The sequence below is a fragment of the Protopterus annectens genome, chromosome 2.part1 (genome assembly GCF_019279795.1).
Source record: "Protopterus annectens isolate FY-2018-M chromosome 2.part1, PAN1.0, whole genome shotgun sequence".
NCBI classification, from domain to species: domain Eukaryota; kingdom Metazoa; phylum Chordata; order Ceratodontiformes; family Protopteridae; genus Protopterus; species Protopterus annectens.
The window spans coordinates 1342501612-1342523041 of NC_056729.1; the positions used below are offsets into that span (position 1 = coordinate 1342501612).

General features: G+C 39.6%; 1 protein-coding gene across 1 annotated transcript in view; it reads right to left on the bottom strand.

Annotated features, from left to right (window-relative positions):
• Window positions 1-21430, bottom strand: part of HTRA3 (HtrA serine peptidase 3) — a 700273-nt gene that overhangs the window by 85321 nt on the left and 593522 nt on the right. Inside the window, exon 8 of the mRNA XM_044062803.1 lies at window positions 3336-3431. Coding sequence (XP_043918738.1) covers window positions 3336-3431 — 96 coding nt within the window. The remainder of the gene's footprint in view (window positions 1-3335; window positions 3432-21430) is intronic.

Here is a 21430-nt window from a genome sequence, read left to right on the forward strand (position 1 = left end):
AACAACATTAAACCTACTTCTATGCAGGGGGGTAAGCCCCCCTGCACCCCACACCCCCCACACCCCTCTACTTTAATATTCTCACTTCGAGGTCGCACTACAGTGGGGATAAGGGAATTTTCCCTTATCCGCACTGTAGTACGACCGGCACAACGAGTATACTTATCCGAAAGTGCTGCTTCGGTGAACACCACTTTCAGTTAAGTATACTTAATGATTTCTGCTTCGATGGAAAGTGCATTTGGGGATCTGTGCGGATCCCATATATATATATATATATATATATATATATATATAAGGAACCCGGACACTTGAGCGAATTTAACTTTCACCAAAAGTCAAATTTGCGCTCGCACATACCCGAAATTGCTGTTCATCGAAGCAGCAATTTCAGGTATGTGTGAGTCGTGTGCCAGTTGCACTGTGGTGCGATTAAGGGAATATTCCTTTACTCCACTGTAGTGCGACCTTGGAGTGAGAATATTTAAGTAGGGGGGGTATGGGGGGTGCAGGGGGGCTTTGCCCCCCTGCAAAAACATTTAATTACTGTTTTTTTTTCACAGTTTAACGGAAGCGCTTTTTTAATTAAAGTGCTTTAGTTAAACTGTGATCGATATATATGGATTCGGACACTTGCTTTTTCAAGCATGTGTCCTAGATCCATATATATATATATATATATATATATATATATATATATATATATATATACATATATATGTATATATATATGTATATATATATATATATATATGCATATATATAAATAATAAAATGTGTGTTGTTTATGTGCAAGTGTATCACCCTCACTGAAAACAGCAGTAAATAATAGAGATAAAAATCCAAATGAACGTATCTCCAAGCTGTATTCTTTGAACAAATAAACTGGCTTCACCACTATCCCATAGCTTCTTCAGTGTATGAAACAAGAATGGAAAAGCTGAACTTTATAGAACAATATGAACACATGACAGTGAATCAATGAAGATCACATAATATGAACACATACACATATCATGTAAAAGTTTCACAAACAAAAATATACTAAACCTTACAATTGTATTTAATATCTTAATAATAATGCCATCCAATCAAATATTGTGATCTTTATGGTGAAATGATAATGCCATAAATGATTCTTCATTATTAGTCACATGATTTGAATATGAACAAACAGAAATGTATTAAAAAAATCAGAACCTTATAGTCATATTTAATGATTGCATCATCTGACCTAATCTTACAGTAATGTATTTTAGCACGCATTGCAAAACATTAGTGTTTAAAATCTGCAAAAGACACTGACAGTGCTTGGCTAATATTACTTGATGGCCATCTCCTATTTAAAATCAAAATTATAAAATTCATTAGTCCTAAGTACGTAACAATTCCCTAATTAAATAAATAAAATAAACCAGGTGCTCCAAGGGACCAGAACTTGTATCCACAAAGCGTTTATTGTCTTACAGCTTAAAAAAGTTTTGTTTAAACTGTAGGACAATAAACGTTTTGTGGATACAAGTTCTGGGTCCTTGGAGCACCTGGTTTGTTTTATTTCTGGATTACCTACTGGGGTTGCTACCTTCTCGCCTTTTACTGAATTATCTAATTAAAACAGTGATGTATAACCATGGATTAAATATAACACTATTCTAAAACAAAATAAGGCTAAAAAACAAATTAAATTCACCTCCCAATTACAGAAAAAGTCACATAAACACCTTCCAGTGATCTATAAAATCTTTACACATTCATTTAAAGCAGGCCTGAATGCAGCTCTAGTTAGAATAATCATTCTCTGTCCTTTATAAATTGATATATATATCTATCTATATATATATATATATATATATATATATTCATATATATATATATATATATATATATATATATATATATATATATATACACAGACACACACACACACACACACACACACACACACACACACACACACACACACACACACACACACACACACAAACACACACACACAATAAGAATGCATTACTGAAAGGTGGACAAGGAGTCACTGTGTTGATGACAATGAATGTAAACCTTGCTGAAGTTTGCTTAGTAATATATGTGTATATAGTGTGCTGTGCCTTTTTTGCAATGTATGTCACTTAAATGGGTACTCATTAATGTCTTAAAACTTCTAGAAGCTTGACCTGCAGAAAAACAATCACAGATGCATTCTGCTAAATATTTTTTCATGATGTTTTGCAGGTAATCAAACACATGATGTAAAAGGAATGTCTTTTGTCCCTGGTGGAAAAATGAGTGGTACATCAAATATATAGACACAGACTCCATCAACCACATTGTTTACATGCCCTTATCTAATTAGAACCATTAATAACTAAAACTCTGTGCCAAATTTCTGCTGCATCTGTAAATGAACTTATATTCTTGAATCAAATGTTTTTGTATTAACCATTCTTATTGGGTGAGCTTACTGGGGGAATTGGGCAAGATGTTCGCAGGGAGAAAGCGGCTGAAGTTGGCCATCTTTATTTTGCAGTGGGAAATGTTTATCTGCAAGATAAGCTAAAAACTAAAGTCTTTACTATAATAACTAAGAGAAGTTAAACAATATAGAAGATTATGAATGGGTTGCTGATCATGACCAGCTTATTAAGTGTTCAAGATATGGATACCAAGAAATTCACCTCAAGAGAAAAGCTATAGCACAATACCCAAGCAGGGTGTGCTTAACTTTTATTAAGATTGGGTTTCTTGCTATAGAATTGCTTAACTGATTTGTCGTTTCCCAGATTTTGGAGTGTAACCATCACACTCTGTGCACTATGATATTTGTAATTTAAGCAGCATGATATAGAAAAAACACTTTTTCTTTGCCACTTTCAAATAATCTGAATGAATATTATAAAAATTCCATACTGAGGCTTCTATAGTCTTTATTATACTTGTTGCAGGTGTTGATAAATGTATTAACATGCGATGGGTCATTTTCATGTCACCATCATCCTTAAATGATCCTCTGCTAGTGAGGTCCTAATTGTGTACCTATTATTACATTTAATTATTTAATTATGAATCTATCACCCAGGGACTGCAATTTATATAAAGCCAGTCATATGCGAGACTAGGATATTGTGTGTTCACAAATATGGGATAAGCAGTGAATAAAAAAAGAGCATAAATCTTCAGAAAGATGTTCATGTGCTACAAAAATTTTATTAATATAAAAGGGAATAAAGAAAACTCAATGATGGGCCACACGAATAAGCTAGGCAGTGCCAAATGGTAAAGAATAAATAGCCTTTGAAAGTTTTTGGAGCTGGCAGTGTTTACACTGAACGCATACTGACCTCTCAGCTGGAGAGTTTGGAATAACTTCATGTACATAAATCCCACTAATAACATCGGGAAAATCAGGATTATTATGCTTCAGTTCGTCTGCCAGTCTATGAACAAAGAAACATAAGAAAAATTAAGATAGTTTATTAGTTTTGAAGTGACTTAAATAACATTTATTTTGAAAGCACTGTGTTGCAGAACATATTTCTGTAATATAGTTCAATAGATAACTGGAATAATAATGAAATTATTCATGCAGTACAAATATTCTACTATAAACTGAAACAATTTCCAAGAAAGATGATGTCAAAATAAGCCTGGCTGAATGAGATAATTCTCATATATGATGGTGTCTAAGACAAAATAATGGTATGCTTCAAACAAATGAATAAAATTCACTAGATACAAAACTGGTCAATAAACAATTGCAGTCATTTTGAGGTAAACAGTAAATAGTCAATGCAGTTTTCTTTTGAAGCAATAAATCTGATGCCATTCTGACTGGAGCTATCAATCAATTCTTGTCTACACCTTCGGAACTCAGTTAGGTAAAATACTTGTTTAAAGTTTCACCTAGTACAAATGATACATGTAAGACCCAAACAAGACAGACAAGAATCTGAGGCCGTGCTCTTGTCTAAACTGATCATCCCTTAAACGTATAGCTTATTTTAATCTTGCAAAGAAAACCCAGCTAAATTAATTTGCCATGTTATTTTCTTTATGGATTCATACATTTCAGAAGTCACCCATTATGGCGCTAATCCCAGTGCTGCTTATTCAGACATGTTAGGGATTGAGGATCCCTGGCCAGGACTAACTGAAGAAAACCAAAACACGATAAGTCATGACTGGTATAAAGGTAATCCAGTGTAATCAAAAAAAAAGAATGAAATCCAAAAAAAAGTTAATAAAAACTGCAATAGAGTAAAGTAAATGCCTAATGATCAGCCAGTAAAACGTTTCCTTGATCCACGTTTATTTTGATGAGTGCTTTCGTCAATCAACAGACTTCATCAGATCAATAAGTAAAACACATTAACAGAGACTCTGATTTAATTAGTACAACAAAGGGGCATGGGAGAACCACCTGGATTCACTGGATGAGATTTTAAGGAGGGCAATCAGTTCATTCAGGGATTGAATGGTATTAAACCTGTTTTGCATACTGGGGCAAGCAGACTGGTCTCTGTAGTTAGCTCATGGATTGGATGGTGTCAAAACTTGTTTTGCATAGCAGACCCTCTCAGCTGTAACCTTTTTTAACCATTACCCCTTTGTTTTATAGAAGGCATTCATTTTCATTTTGTTGCAGATTCATGAAAATTTGAAGTATGTTTATTTCATCTGTTATATAAGGTTGAAACACAATAATACAGAGGCTGTTAAATAGTTTTTAGGAACTGGAACATAAAATAAACAGAGGAGCCTCTTTTATGAGGCCATGATCTTCTAAGTTCCTAGGGGATGAAATCATTTGTGAAGGTGCCAGATCAATTTCCTTGGGATCTCTTGGGTCAAATTCCCTTAACTCATCCCCAGAGTCCTGTTGACTAAACAGAGGAACCTTTTAGTGCTAAAGGGTGGGTTACATGATTTACCATATCATCCCAGAACTATTTTAAATAATATACCTCCAAATACTGTATACAGTGTAGTAGAAAAAAATTAGAATAGCAGAAAGTGTGTGGGGTGGGGATGGAGTGGAAGCCTGCACTGGTGGAACAGAGGGATAAACCCTAATTATGACACAACCGGCAAGAGTTCAAGCAGTGGTTCAGGCACTTATCAGCACAGGTAGGGAAGATGGGTGTGTCTGCCTGGGGAGGAGGAGGGAGGTGCATGTGCTCAGGGCACACTGTCATGGTTTGAGTATCCAGGTGGATACCAGGGAAACAACCATAAGGTGAGGATTGGTGGGCACCCTGCTTGCATCTGCCCTTTGCTGAAAAGTGAGGCAGCTCAGTGCTGATGCCTGTTGCATATCTCAGGGATCAGCACTGGGCATGTGCAGGAGTGAGAATAAATAGAAAAGATTCCCTGACAGCAGTGCCCCATGGTCCTCGGTCTTTTCACTGTCTCTGTACATGTGTTGGTATGGCCTACCGAAGGCTTAGTTGGTTCCTGTAAATCCTGTGGATAAGGACAGAAACTGGGCCTAGCTGATGGTCAGCTTTAGGGAGCCAAAAGGAGCAAAGGAAATGATGCAGAAATAAAGGGACAACCAAAATATAGTTGCAGTTATTATCTCTGAGGTGTGGGCTATCTAATGCTTTTGTAACTCCATATAGTGTAAGTACTTCATACCACATATCCCCACAGCAGATTATTGCTTAAATATAAAGCAAAGAAGGTTAGTATCAGTGGTGTATGGGTACAGCACTGCTTACTTATTAAACAAATCATCATAGCATGGTGTATGGCTGTGTTTCACTGAACTTTTTATTTTGCTGCCAATAAGTAATTGATAAGGGCCACAATGCTTAGCTGTTCCTGATATTGCAGAATGTCCACAATTTTCTATCATATTTTGCCCTGTCTATTGTAAAATGTTCAGTACTGGTAGAGCATTGAGGACTACAGTCAGTTAATAATGCCATACTTTAAACTTTTGTACTTCATGTTTTTCAGAAAATGCATGTTAATGCAACATCTGTTCTATGTATTAATAACACAGCATCTGTTCTTCTGTTAATGTTTTAAGTCAGCTAGAACAATATTTAAAAGTTGCTTTGGGATGTTTGTCCCTAATTATTTGTGGCTTTGTCCCTGATTCTGAAACAAAGACGTTGAGAGGTATGTCCACTGTTTCAGTAGAAACTTAAAGGATTAGGTGTATGAGGCAGTGGAAGTGCTGATTCAGTTTGCCAGGACTGAGGTGATCCATCTGAAGCTGTTATTTACAGACTGTATTCGTTGTTAAGGAGGTCAGGCCCAGTAGGTAAAGTAACACATTTGCAGGAGTAACTCAGGAACCTAAGGAGAATAAATAACATGCAAGGAAATTAACCGCCTATAAACTAATTCATAGGTTAGTACTAAGCTAACTGCCCTTGCAAGCCATTTTAAGCATGGCTAATTATCCCTTGTGAGACTCAAACTCTGTGCCTTGTGTTTGCAAGGCAAACACCTTAACCATTAGGCCACCCTCCCAACCTGATGCAGATGCAGCAGATGGTGGTGAGAAATACTGTCATTTCAGAAATCTGTGACTAGTTGGGTGTTATTTAGATTGTCCTTTGGCTGGCATTGTAGAACATTTTAATAGCTGACATCTGTTAATGTTTAGACCACAAAACCGGCTTAGATGCCATTGTTATCAAGGTAGAAAATGTCTTTAAGTATGGGTGTGTGGGAGGAATGTGAAGCATACTGATCCTAGCCACATCAGAGAAACAGCAGAAGGGGTTTAACAATAGGATACAAAAATGAATAAACCTTGAGACAGATAATACCTAAAAGGGGTACCACCTGGGACAGTTAAAACAAACTTAATTAGAAAGAGGTTATGTGGACATAAGCACATCAAAACTAAGCAATGAACTGCATTATTCTAAGTGGGAAAATAATGCCAGAATTACTTAGGTACTTAGGTGCAGTAACAAGAATATGAACTCCAGGAGCAATAAACTTAGTCTTCCTCTTTACAGGTTGATTTTTTTCCTTTTTGTTTCTTTTATCTTCTGCTGTCTGCCACCCACTAAACCTTCCACCCTGTACCTTTGCTCTTCACCTCGTCAGTGAAAAATGGTTTCATAAGCTGTAATTCGTGCAGCAATTTGGGGTTTTAACTAAGGCCTTACACCCTGTGCCTGTCTCACACTTGGGAGGTGGGAGCATGAAATGGGCGTGCTACATGCTGGTCTGCTCCTCACTTTCTCAAGGTACATAAGCCACCTTGACTACTTTGACCCCCTGGCAGGATGCGTGCAAGCAGTCTCTGTGGTTTCCACCACAGAGATCATGCCTGTAAGTAACACATGTTCCTGATCACAGTGCTAACCCCTCTGCCCTTCCCTCCTGCCTGTATTGTCAAGTGCCTGAGCTGCTAACTGAACTTGGGTTAGTTGGACCGTAGTTAATGTGTTGTCCCATTATGCCACTGGCAAAGGCTCTCTTTACAGGCTGATGATGAGGTATCTGGTGTAATAATGTGTTCAACACTGTATCCAAAAAATAAGCTAGGTAGTACTACTAAGATTTTTATCACAGTAGTACAGTGAACCCACTTTTCTTCAAATTCAGGTAGTGTGAAGACAATCAAAAGCTATGGGATCCTAATTGTGACAAGAAAGGGGCAACAGTTTTGCAGTACAGGAAACTTTAACCACATTGGAAGTCAAATGGCTCTGTACTGTCTGTTTGAAGTTCTACTCATTTTAGTCTTTAGCTGGACTCATAATTGTTGGCTATAACTGTTATACCTTGTCATAACCTTTTCAATTAAGATGTAGCAAGCCACCGATATTTCTCTATGCATATCTAGCACCATAAAATTGCTTATATGGCCTACATTCTTACAGCTGAAATATAAGAAACAACCCCCCAATCTGAAAAAGATGAATCAGAAATAATATTTGGGCCCTCATAGTGTGACCCAGTGGGCATACAGATACACTAGTAGAACTAACAATGAGATGTAATATTTCTCTGTTTATCTTACTGTCCAGTTACACAGTCTTGGGAAGTGATGCAGAAGATACAACTTCAGGCATGTAAGACAGTAGAATAATCCAGTTTGATGATCCTGTAGTATTTGTGAAAAAGTGTTTCCTTTCATTACTCAGTGGTACTTTCCTCCTGACTGTAAAGCTAGTACACAGAGCTCATTTCACACAACATGTGAATGCCTGACAGTTACATAAACATGTCCTAATCAAACCTCTAAATTTCTAGAAAAACAAAAACTTTGTACAATTAAGCTAAGCTAATTGCAACTAAGTGATAACTGGATGGTACGGTCTACTAGGGGTGTCCATCCTTTTAAGCTCAGGGGCCACTTACCATACAGTTCAGGGGCTACTTACCATACTTGGTAAGGTTTTTTAGGTCACATTTACATGTACAACATGTATCTGTCCATTCAAAACAGTTTGTTGTGGGACATACTGAAGGCCCAATAAAATGCTTTAGTGGGCTGGAATGTGATACATACACCCCCCCCCCCCCACACACACACACACCAGCCACACATGTATGCATGCATACACTCACGAACATACAGACACACACACACACACATACGGGGCTGGATTAAGAAATCTTTAGCACATCATATTAAGAGAATATGCAAAACAAATGATCATGTGAAAGGTGATTGTGATTAAGAAAATTAAACTACACAAACTGACTCACTAAATGCTAATGACTGCATAATGAGGAAAAACAAGATGGCAGAATGATTCGAAAACATTCAGTACAATGCAACAGTGCTGCACCTGCAGTATATTTGAACTCAGCCATGTGACCATGTTCAAACCGAATAGATTACAGAATAACATTTTGGGTTGCGACAGCCATAGTAAATGTGTATCTGTATGAGATTCTCATTGCAGCTGTAATGCCTGACTGTGCAACAACATCACCCCTTGAAGCACTAGGTCATCTGACCTTGGCCGACAGGAGGATAAAGTTAACAGAAGGCACCACATATGTACTGTAAGTAGAGCTGTTACATTAGGTACACCTTTAAAATGGCACTGCATACCATCCAAAATTACTACATTATGCTCTTTTTATGTCTATAGCCCCAGAAGAGATTGAAAGGAATAAGTAGATGCACAGGAGTAAATTGGAGCACATCAAAGAGTGCAGAGGTTCATAGGTGTGCACTTGGCTGATGGCCCTGGGGCCATTACAAGCCTAGCCATAAGATTACCCTGGCATCGTGCGACCCGACCTTAGTTCCCAGTGCCTCTGTATAGTAGAACCACTGGAGTTATCTCTGGGGTGAATTTTCTATTTCCCATCTACTCATCAAGATTTCTCTTGAAGAGGGTCAGCGAGGTGCTCTGCTTGACATGTATGGGAAGTCCATTTCATAGCATGGGCAGTCTCTGGGTTATGAACCTGTCCCTCCTGTACATTCTGTTGATTGTGTTAATGAGGTTGAGGTCTCTGGAGCAGGGCAGCCAAGTGCTCCGGATTGTGCGGAACGCTCCGCATTTGTGGTTGATTAAGCCCACTGTTCCGCTGTTCCGAATTGTGCAGCAGTTGCTCTGCTGAGGTGCTTTCATTTTATGTTATGTCTTAGCACTAGTATTTCAAAAGCATCTCGGGTTATTTCCTGATTTATCCCTGATTGGCTGAGAGCTATGCGAATAACTCCAAAATACACAGTATCAAATCCCGCCCACTGCTGAATCTAGCCAGTCTGTCTTTTAAAAATGCACACCCACTGCTGAATGATATTCATGGGCTGGATAGTGTGCATGTATTTACATAAACATTTGTATATGCAGGCCATATAGCTTCTCCTAAAATGATGATTTGGGGAGATAATATGGTGGATTACAATAAATGGAACAATCAGAGAGTTATAGACTTCGTTTGCTTCAGAATATGCATGTTAAGACGCATTCCCATATTCTCTCAGGTTAATATTATTGGACTGCTCATGCTCTTACCTCTAGAATCGGGGACAAATCCAGAAATATTCTGGGAAACTTTTTTTTTTAATATTAACTTGACTGTACTGTTTTAATCTTCAAAGTGTAAACAGCCTTTCCCTTTTCTGTTAAAAGGCCCTTTTTGCTCCATCTCCACAGCTAGCCTTTAGCTGTTTCTGATGCTTATAAAAAAAAAAAAAAAAAAAAAAACGCATTCAGCAGCAGCACTACGACGCTTTTATATTCTCTCTTACCCTATTAGATGAGTTACAGGGGGCCAGCTGATTTTCATCGTCATTCTTTAACTCAACTCAGTCTTCAAAATTTGTCTCCAACCATTTCAAATGATTCAGACACGAGAACAGATATTTATTCTTGTAAATTAAGTATTCCTTTGCTATACACAATCAAACCAAATGATAAGCATACTTTTAGCTAACAAAATTCAGTCCTTTCATCCCTTGACATTTTCTCCACCAGAAGCACTTCCATTACCTTGCAGACAGACACATCTATGTTTGTAATGGTATCCTCTGACAATAAAATCGCCAGACATCCTTTTCATTCCTTTTGGTTGTCCCTTTATCCCTTAAACATAATACTGTAGTACTGACTACCATAACATATACCTACTAGTTTTTTATGGTTGCATGGAATTCTGGGAAGTACAGAGGGCTGTCAGCATACAATAGTAGAAAGAGGACAGTATTTTAAAGGTGGCATTCACATTTACATATATTTTGGTTGAAAACCCATGGACATGGTCAGGTACGATTTTTGCGCACTGCGAAAATAGGGTGTTCCATTTTTTGACTGTTTGTCACACATTGCAATGGTCTGTGTTCCACATTGGCCTCTTATCAGGTTGAGACCTATGCTCTGGAGTGTGTGGTGTGGAGAGATTGGGATTCCTTTAGATGTAGCATTTCTAACAGAGCTGGGTCAGACATGGCTTTGTAAGTCAAACAGAGATTGCCTCTAAGTAGGCAATATGAGACAGAGAATAGTTGGAGTTTTTTGAGTTTGTCCATATAGGACAAGTGTTTAAAGTCTAGGATCCTCTTTGTGAGATACTTTTGCGGACTCTCCAGTTGTTGCAGGTGTCTAGTGAGGTACATGCCAAATGGGGCATTGTACTCGATGATTGGCCTAATGAGGGAAGAGTAGAGGGATATGTTTAAGGTCGTGATTTATTCAAAGATGTGTAACTTTCATACACCAGTGCCACTTCTGTCAGTAGTGGCATAGCTTAAAGGCAGCATGAATGTTCAGTGTTGCAAGTGTGTTTATGTATGCGACTTGCCATATATGTGAACAAGTGGGCTTGGATATTAAGGATCTGTTCTTACATTGTGAGGATACCTGTGGGCTCAATCCCCCTAACCCATAATTTTGTTATTATGAAAATATTTCATGTTTATTTTTCTGTTTCAATACTATTACTGAAGCATTACATGGGCCAAATATCTAAGACCATCATTATACGTTTAGTGTACATTTTACAATATAAAATAATAGTTTGTTTCCTTTGTCTATCACCTGAGAGTAAAATTTGTATGTTTGAGCAGCATGTTTTATTTATATATCACTATTCTCTCTCTTTCTTATATTTATTTTATTTATTGCTTCTCTCCCTTTAGTTCACTATGAAATGCAGCACAACAGCCTGCACCCTTCCTACCAGAAAGACCTCTCAGACCCCCACAAGTGGTAACAGCAGTGCCATTATCACTACCATCATCAGAAGGACCCAGCACATCTGGGTCCCAGCCAGTCCAGTTGCCACAGCACTTTCTGCCCTACTTGTACCACCTGCTTCAGGTAACCCTGTACTGGAAGCTGGTACAGTTGTACCTGCCAGTAGCAGTGTTTGTGCAGGTGTAAGCTTTGTCACCCATTATCAGCTGAAAGAGTTTGTAGAGGTTATCCTAGATAGGAGGTTGGACACCCTCATCAGCCAGACGGAGAACATGCTCTGGTGACTCATTGAGTCACAGCCCTGTGCAGCACTGGCTCCACTATCTGAAGCAGGGTCCAGTAGTGTCAGTACCTAGAGGGAGGATTAATCTCCCACTGGGTCTCAGCTGGCAGAGCCTGTAGCTGTGAACACCTGACCCTATCCCCCAACCTGGTGTTCCCCTCCCTTATGTTTCCTTGCCCACCCTGTTGGCCATTCAATCTGGCCCTTATCATTCCCTCTGTTTGTCTGATGTCTTCTTCCCCAATGTGTTTCCCTTCCTGCTTTGTTTGTGTTACCCCTCTCTCTATCAGTCATGTCTGTCTTCCCTTTATATATAACCTAATCCTCTCACCTTTCTTTGACTTCTTACATTTCGTTCCATCCTGTAAATGTTAAACAATCAACTGCAATGTGTTTCACTGACTCCTACAGTGTGACTGCTTCTGTGGCTCACCTTGTAAATGTGGTGCTTGGTAGAATGTCACTGAAGAGGGCACTAGGTTCGAATCCTCTCAGTATTATGTTTCCAGTCTGTCAATGTGTAAAAATCACCTGCTGTGTGAATCATTGACACATGCAATATGGCTGCTTATATGGATCACCTTGTAAAGCCATTACTTGGTAGAATGTCATTGAAGAGGGTACTGGGTTCAAATCTCTTCAGTGCTGTACTTTCTTTTTTTTTTTCCAAACACCTTTATTGAACTATCACTTGTGACATATGCGTAGCAATCAGCTGTTATGTACTTCACTGACATCTTTAACCTGATGTGTAGGTAGGCTTCTTTTAGGTCTAGGATGGCTAACCAAGCATCCTTGGAGAACATAGGTAGAAGCTGCTGGAGGGTGAGCATTTTGAATTTTGGTATCACCAGAAAGATATTTATAATGGATAGATCGAGGATGGGGCACCATGTGCCCTCTTTTCTGGGTACCAGGAAGAGTCTGGAGTAGAAACCTTGGCCTATCTGTTCTGCAGGAACATGCTCTATTGCCCTCATAGAAAGCAGGGAAAGGACTTGCTTTTTGGCCTCTGCCCACTGGTTTGGGGGAAGATCTGGGAACCCTTTTGAGGTTGGTAGAGTGTGGAAATAAAATGTGTATCCCTGAGATACTATGTTGAGGACCCAGCGGTCGTTGGTAATGGTGGCTCAAGTGCTTGCATGGAAGGAGAGTTTTCCTCCTAGGGGCAAGAGTAGGTGGGCAGAGGGAGGAGGTGGAAGTGTAAAGTCATTGTGAGTTCTTACCATGAGGGGGTGGCTTTGCACACTCTGGTTTTGAAGTGGAGCAACTCCATTGCTTAGATCTCTGCATTCCCTGGGGCTGTTGTCTGGGGGGCCTACTTCCCCTGGGTCTGGGCTGAGCTGGCCTGGAGTGGGCAGGAAAGGACCAGTGCTTCGAGGGGCAATGCCTACTGAACCTCTGTGGCTGGACCTGTAAGAAGTCTTTAACTGTCTGCATAGATTTAGCTTTTTCTTCCATCTTTGTTAAGACCACTTCTGCCTTGGTGCCAAATAAGTTATCTTTGTGCAAGGGTGCATCCAATAATTTGGATTTGACATGGTCTGGCAAAGGCTGTTCCTTAAGCCAAGCATGCCTTCTAAGGACAGAACCAGTGACTGCTGCCCTGCAAGATGCTTCTAGGGCATGAAAACCACATCGTAAGGTGTGCTTAGTTACTTGACTTGCAGACTGCATTAACTCTTGTAACTCTTTATTTTCTGCACAAGCAGGAAAAGTAGATATTTTTTGTTTGAGGAGTTCCATGGTATGTTGCTGATATTTCAGCATATGGAACTGACAATTTAGTGCTCTAATAGCAAGAGTAGCAGAATTGTGAACATTTACTTAAGATATCTCCACTGAATATTCATATGGGTGGTATAGATATTTTCATGAATAGGCGATATGCAACGGAGTAAAGCTGCAGTTTTTTGAGATGGTCTGCATAGGGCATCTCTTTGAGGCCGGTAATCCTCTTTGTGAAGTATTTCTGTGGCCTTTCTAGTTGTTGTAGATGTCTTGTGAGGTACATACCAAAAGGGGCATTGTACTCTATAATGGGTCTAATGAGTGACGAGTAGAGGGGAACAATGACCTCTTTTTTCCTGGATGAGAAACCTTTTGTGATAAGGTGTGCCACATAGAAGGATTTCCTGACTACTATGGCGATGAGATTATCAAAGGAGAAACTACTGTCCACCTGTGTCCCAAGGTCTCTTATCACACTTTCAGTGTTAAGTAGACTACCACCTATGTGGTAATTCATGGGTACTGAGTTTTTCCCAAAAGGAATGACAATGCACTTTTTGGCATTGAGCTTGAGGCCATAGCTTTGACACCAGGCATCTGTCTCAGCAAGGCCCTTTTGTAGGATGTCCATATCTTTTGGAGTTTTGATTATGGCTCAGAGTTTGCAGTCATCTGCAAACTTCATTAGCCAAAGACCTTCTGTGTTGGCCTGTACTTCAGAGAAGTAGATACCAAACAGGAGAGGACCCAGGACTGAACCCTGTGGTACTCCACTTGTCACTGGTCTGAAGCTGGATTTGGAGTCTGCTACTTTCACAGTGTGGGTTCTGTCAGTGAGCCAGTTGGCAACCCATCTTGTGACATAGGGATTTATACCTAGTTTAGTGAGTTTATCTATAATTCCAGAGTGGGGAATGGTGTCAAAAGCCTTGGCGAGATCTAGATAGGCTGTGTGAACCACCTTACCCTCGTCTATGGCTTTGGTGACTGCTTCAAAGAAGTCTATCAGGTTTAGGAGACATGATCTGCCTTTTACAAACATGAACTGGGGGGGGGGTCCTGAGTTTGGAGATTACCAATGTCATTGTTTATAAGTTCCATGATGATATGCTCCATAGCCTTGCAGACCAGGCTCATTAGGCTAATGGGGCGGTAGTTTCTGGGGTCTGTGGTGGCTCCCCGTTTGTGGAGTGGGATAACTGTTGCTGTGCGCCATTCAGTGGGCACATAGCCTGAGGTAAGGCTATGATTGAACATGGTACTTAGGTGGGGTGTCAGTTCGTTATGTAGTTCATGTAGAACACAGCCTGGGATGTCGTCAGGTCCCATGGATGCTGTGTTCTTGGCTTTGGATAGTGTGTTTTTTACCTGTGCAACCGTGATTACAGGAACTTTGCATTCTTCTGGTATAGAGATGGGCCCTTTAGGGGATGACAGAGGGGTAAAGTTAGCATTGAACCTATCTGCCAGTATGTTGGCAATATCCATTGGTTCTGTATATTTAGTGCCATTGTGCTGTAACTCAGAGCAGATCTGAGTGTTGCCATTGAGATTCTTGACATAGCTATAGAATGCTTTGTGGTTGTCTTTAGAGTCAGTGGCGATTTTGTTTTCATAACTAGCTTTGGAGGATTTTATGAATGATCTCAGCTTCTTACTGAAGCTGACCAGGGAGTTTCTCCAATCATGGGATTTTACTCTTTTTTTGCAACAGTTTCTTTCTTCTGTTGTAGAGTTTGTTTATGCAGGGGACCACCAGACTGACTTCCTTTTTTTGGAGGATAGCATCTTGGTTCTGTTAGGGATTGCACGATCTATGCACTCATGTAAGTGCTTATAAAGTGCATTTGTGTAGGATTCAGCAGTCATACCTCTATTGTCCGTCAGCATGGGTGTTGTGAAGTTTGCCACTTCTGTCTTAAGAAGCGTGAAGTTGGCTTTGGAGAATATTTTTACTGTGGTTTCCCTAATGGGGGGTGGGGGAGGGATGTGAATGTCTAGGGTGATTAGCTTATGGTCAGATCTGACCAACGAGGAATTGACCTCTGGTGTGGAGCACCGGTTGCCCATGTTGGTAATAACCAGGTCTAGGATATTGCTGCCCCTGGTGGGGGTGTGGATAAGTTGATCCATGGCATTGGAATTTATGAATTCCAGAAAACGTTGAGCACAAGAGTTGGTACATGAGTAGTTTTCCAAGTTAATGGTAGGGTAGTTGAAATTGCCCATTATTAGGGTGTTAGGTTGTACCCTAATATTTTCCAGTGTATTAAGAAATGAGGAGTGGGAATCCTGGGGCATGGTGGGAGATCTGTAGCAAGCTACAATTTGGATTGTGGTCTTGCCCAGAGTTAGTTGCACTTGGATAATCTCGGATGCATTATGCTGAGCAACTAGCCTGGAGGTGTGGATATCCTTAATGAATATGGACACGCCTCCGCCTTTAGTGTTTCGGTCCAGGTTAGGTGGCCGAAAGGTGTGGTATGAATTATAGCCTGGTAATGCAGGGGTACTCTCTGGAGCCTTGAACTAGGTCTCTGTCACTGCACAGATGTCGATGTTCTCCATTTTAAGGAGTGCCTCGAGAGAGTGCATTTTGAGGTTTAGACTTCTAGCATTGAGTAGCAATACCCTCAGATTCTTCTTGCCTGTACCTGTTAGGGTGGTGAATTTGTCATTTGAACCTTGCCTAAAAAAGGCACTATAGGGGTGGCTAGAGCCTAAGCCAGTATCCGGAATCCCAGGGGTGACAGGTGCAGGCCATCTCTGGCAAAGCATCGTGGCTTGTTGATCATGTCATCCCAGGCAGACAGATACTGGATCCCCTTAGAATGACACCAGAAGCTTAGCCAATTGTTGAAGTCAATCATTTTGTCCTTTTACTGTGGTATAATTTTGGGTGATGGCAGGATGCTACTCAGGGCTAGGGTCATACCTGCCTGGGCTACAAGATTGGACAGCTACTCCATGTCCCTTTTCATGTAGTCCAAGGAGGTACGTCTTAGGTCATTTACACCAACATGGACAATGACAGAGTCATATTTGTACTTGTTGTGGAATGACCTGAGTGCATGCATTATGTGGCGGATGCTGGCACCCGACCGGCAGCTGACAGTAACTTTCTCCTTCTTTAGCCTGGTGAGTGGAACATCAGTATGCCTGACTATAGAGTCACCTGTGACTAGAGTGTTGGGTACGTTGTTATGCCTTATGGGCTGTGATTGAGTGGCACACTGAGTTTGTGGGCTATGTGTCATTTGGGTTGTATTGGGGAGTAGAGGTTGCTTGTGTTTCTGCTTTGGCGGTCCCTGTTGCTTGGGCAGGTTTTTACTGAGAGCCTCCATGAATGTAGGTGTGTGTTTTGTGTTTCTATGTGTTTGTTTTGGTGGTGTAGGGTTTGAATGACTATGTGCTGAGTGTGGTGTGGTGCAAGTGTTTACCTTCTCCTCTTGACTGTCTAGTCAAGTCTTGGGTGAAGAGAGCTTCGCTTCCAGTTTGGCTATATAAGTGCTTCTCTCACAGGTTGTAGTGTTGGATGGTAGGAGGAGAGGGTTCTCTGTGTACATGAGGCAATTACTGCATTGCCCCAAGATGTCCAGATTCATCAGGTAGACAGGAGAAAACACCGGGGGCTGACCCTTAGACATGCCTGGATAGGTGCTTATTTGTTAAGTACTAGAAACTGTTTTCCTCTAGACAGTAAGGAAAGTTGAGTGCTGTCGTAATTTTAGCTTATTTAGTGCTTACAATAAGTTCTGAACAAGTGCTGAAACAAAAAACTGGCTAGTTCTAAGAAACAAAATTAAGCTAGAAGGCTTCCCTCCAACACAAAAAGGCTTGGGTCCTAGAAGCCTACAAATAGTCCTGGACACCACAAATCTATATCCAGGCTAGACTACCTACAGGAAAGGCAGGAAACAAGCTTAGAAAAAATTTTTTTTTTTTTTTTAGTGGCAAGAGAGAAAGGAGTAGCAGAAACTAAGCTGATTGGCCTTATCAAATGTTCTCCCTGTACTGGGTAGAATGAGGTAATGACACTAGACTGGGAAAAGGGTCCCAGATCAAATTTACACTAGGGGCGGGCAGCTGCAAAGCAGCAGTGAGCCTTTAAATGAAAGTTTTAAACAGCTAAAGGAGCCTCTAGAAAAAAGAGTTTAACTGCAACAAGTTATCAGAAACAAACAACCCAACAGATGCTTAATAAAAGTGGACAATTTCCAGTTAATACCTCACACACAGTGAAACTAGCTAGAAAAATACACAGTACACAAAGTGCTATAAATAACAAAGAAATAAAGAACAAAATAAACAAAAAACAGGATACTTAATGTTATATATTATAGCTCTGAGTTTGCTCAGTGTCCTTCCTTCAATTAGCTCAGTGTAAAATGGCAGAACACTTACAACTGAACTTCTTAGGTAACAGAAAGTTGAAACCTGAGACAGCTTTTAAGAAAGAAATCTCAAAAGAACCAATGAGGTGCTTAGTCTAAGCTGTAGTCCAGGTGACCTCAGTCAGCCAATGACCTCAAACAATTCTCTCTCACTGAAATGCCTGATGGCTTTGGCTAAACCAAGATGTCTTTGAATATGTGCTCAGACACACAGCCTCCACAAACTCTAGGCCCAAATACAAGCTTGAATATGGAAATGCTACAAATATTCCCACTACTTAGAAACAAACTGCAGAAATGTTTCTCACAGCTGAAGAGCAGCAGTGAGCCTTTAAATGAAAGTTTTAAACAGCTAAAGGAGCCTCTAGAAAAAGCCCATAATTGAGTATAACACCCCATTTGGCATGTACCGTACTAAGCACTTGCAGAAATTTGAGAGACCTCAGAGGTTTCTAACAAAGCAAATCAAGGGGCTTCAGCATATGCCTTACACAGACTGATTAAAGTCCCTGTCACTATACTTCATATCATATATATTTCTTAGGGGAGACTTATGCCTGGCCTACATAACAATCCAAGACCCAAACCTAATGAGGTTGTTGCATATCCATAAATCAAATGGGACTAGAGCTACCCATTCAAGGGACCTCAGTATGGCCTGCGACTTAAATACGACATATTGGAGGGACAGATTTATCTCCCAGTGACTGCCGCATCTTTGGAATTGGCTACCAATTCATGTGAAACAGAGCACCTCTATGACACTGTTCAAGAGAAACCTGGATGAGTGGATGGGCACCATAAATTCTTACTAGGGATAGAGCCCACAACCCTCCTGGACATGGGCAGTCATCACTAAATGGACTCTTAGATATTGACTAGCATTTCTATGCTATTACATTGGGATGCAACGGCTAGGCTTAAAATGACCTCCAGATCGAGATCCTAGCAATCTCCTATGATTCTATGATATTAATGTATATATTAAAGATAATACAATAGGTACTAGAGTCTACAGAAAAGAAGTTCAAACCATTACATATTTACATAAAACTAGTATGCACCCCCCGCCCAATATATACAAAGGCATTGTGCACACTCAGTTCCTTAGAGCCATTTAGCTAAATACAAATATATTTGACTGTATTAAAGAGCTAGATGAGATGGTCACAGAGTTTAAAGATAGGAGCTATAGTATTAAACTGTTAGAAGAAAATAAAAAACAAGTGTTGAGTGAAAGAGATGGCCTAGCTAGACCATATCTGTCAGATATAGAAGAAAGTCCAACTAATGGGACTGCAAATAATATTATGGATAGTACATCCAGAAATAAGTTTAGATATGTTATGCAATATAATGCACATACCAACAGGGTTAAAAAAATGTATAAGACAAAATTGGTCTATACTATGTACATCTGATGTGGTTAAAGAAACTGTAGGTTCATCACCTTGTTTTGCATTTAGGAAATGTATGAATCTGAAACAACAGTTCTGTTATAAGACCCTACAGATGCACTTTAAGAATGCTATAATTAAAACTAAAAATACTGTGACTTGCTATTATTGCCAGTTTTGTTGGTATATAAATAAAAATAAAGTTTTTGTACACCCTAATACAAGTAAGACATTTTATTTTCATACGTTTGCCACCTGTAAAACCAAGAATGTGGTTTACTTAGCCACGTGTGAAAATGTACTTCATTTTATGTTGGAAAAACTAGCAGGATGTTAAAAGAAAGGACAGCCCAACACCTATCTGACATACATAGGGAGGTGGAGATTAATGCCTTAGCTAAACATATCATAAGTGCAGATAAAATGCATAGTTTTACATTTAGGGTTATAAAAAACATTGAAAGAAGTATTAGGAGAGGGGATATTCTGCTGAATACTGAGAATGTTGAATATGGATGGATTAATTACTTTTAAAGAGATGTGCCCCCTGGGCTGAATGATACTGTGAGTTTAAAACCTGTTCTTAAGAGAAGGTCTCTTTTTCCAAGAAACAATCACTCAATTGTTTATTTTAATTATTTTATTGTTGCTATGCTTCTATTAGTTTGAATTTGTTCATGTGGTGTACATATAAAATGTGTTTTAAGATGATTTTAAGCATTGAAGAAGAGTGTTATCTTGAAAGCTTTGCTATTAAACTTATTTTTTACATCACTTTGTGAGTTCCTTTCACTTTTTATTCTTGGACTGCTTTGTTTGGAACTCTATACTGGGTATTTACCAGTATGTTTTTTTACATCCAATATATAATATTTTCAAAAAATATCCAGACATTTACTTCATTTTTTGGTCCCTTGGTTCTAAAATTTGTGGTTTGTTGCCAATCACTGGGGACTGAAATCATTACATAATGACATATATTTGAGTTCCAGACTTTATTTCCTTCAGAAAATGCATGCTTAAACAAATCATGTTATTCAAACAACCTTCTCATTTTTTAAGAGCAATATTTAAAGTCTGTTCCTGTTTTTAGCCTTTGTTTTCCCTTTATTTTAGGCTTTATCCAGATTTGTTGAGCTAAGAGGTCAAGGGGTACACACACACACAAACACACACACACACACACACACACACACACACACACACACACACATACAAACACACTTCCACGTCCATGCATGCAAGCATGCATACATTCAAACAAACAGACAGAAACAGAAACATAAACACACACACACACACACACACACACACACACACACACACACACACACACACACACACACACAGACACACATACACACAATTTTTTCTTTCTTTTTTATGTTTCCTTTAATTTTACACTTGCTGAACAGTAAAAACCCTGCTTAGTGATGTGAAATAATGGCGTGAACACTCTGACTCTCACATGCACACACACACACACACACACACACACACACACACACACACACACACACACACACACACACTTTTCTAATTTTTTTTAAATTTTACACTCACTAAACAGTAAAAACATTCCCCCGGATTTACTAATCCTCCGTGTAAGACTTAATAAGCCTTACTCGGAGGCTGCAGTTGAACGGTTTGACTTCAGCGTACCATGAATATTCATGAGGGTGCGCTGACTCAACCGTAACTCTTACATGGACTGAGTAGGAAAGCAGGGGGCATGTCCGACTGCCGAGCAGTCTAAATGTGCACTCCCCTGCAAGGTTTTAAAAAGCATAATGTCAACACACAAGAGCGAGTTCGCTCAAATGTACTTGTACCCAACACCACACTCCCTGACACTGTAAACCCCCTTCACACTTATATAAAGTAAATAATTATAATTTTTTTTTAAATCCACGATATAGCTGCCCATATTTGCACATGTGTGCGCGGGTGTGCCCATTGCTTAGCTACAGTTAGTAAGTCTGACATGGAAGAGCA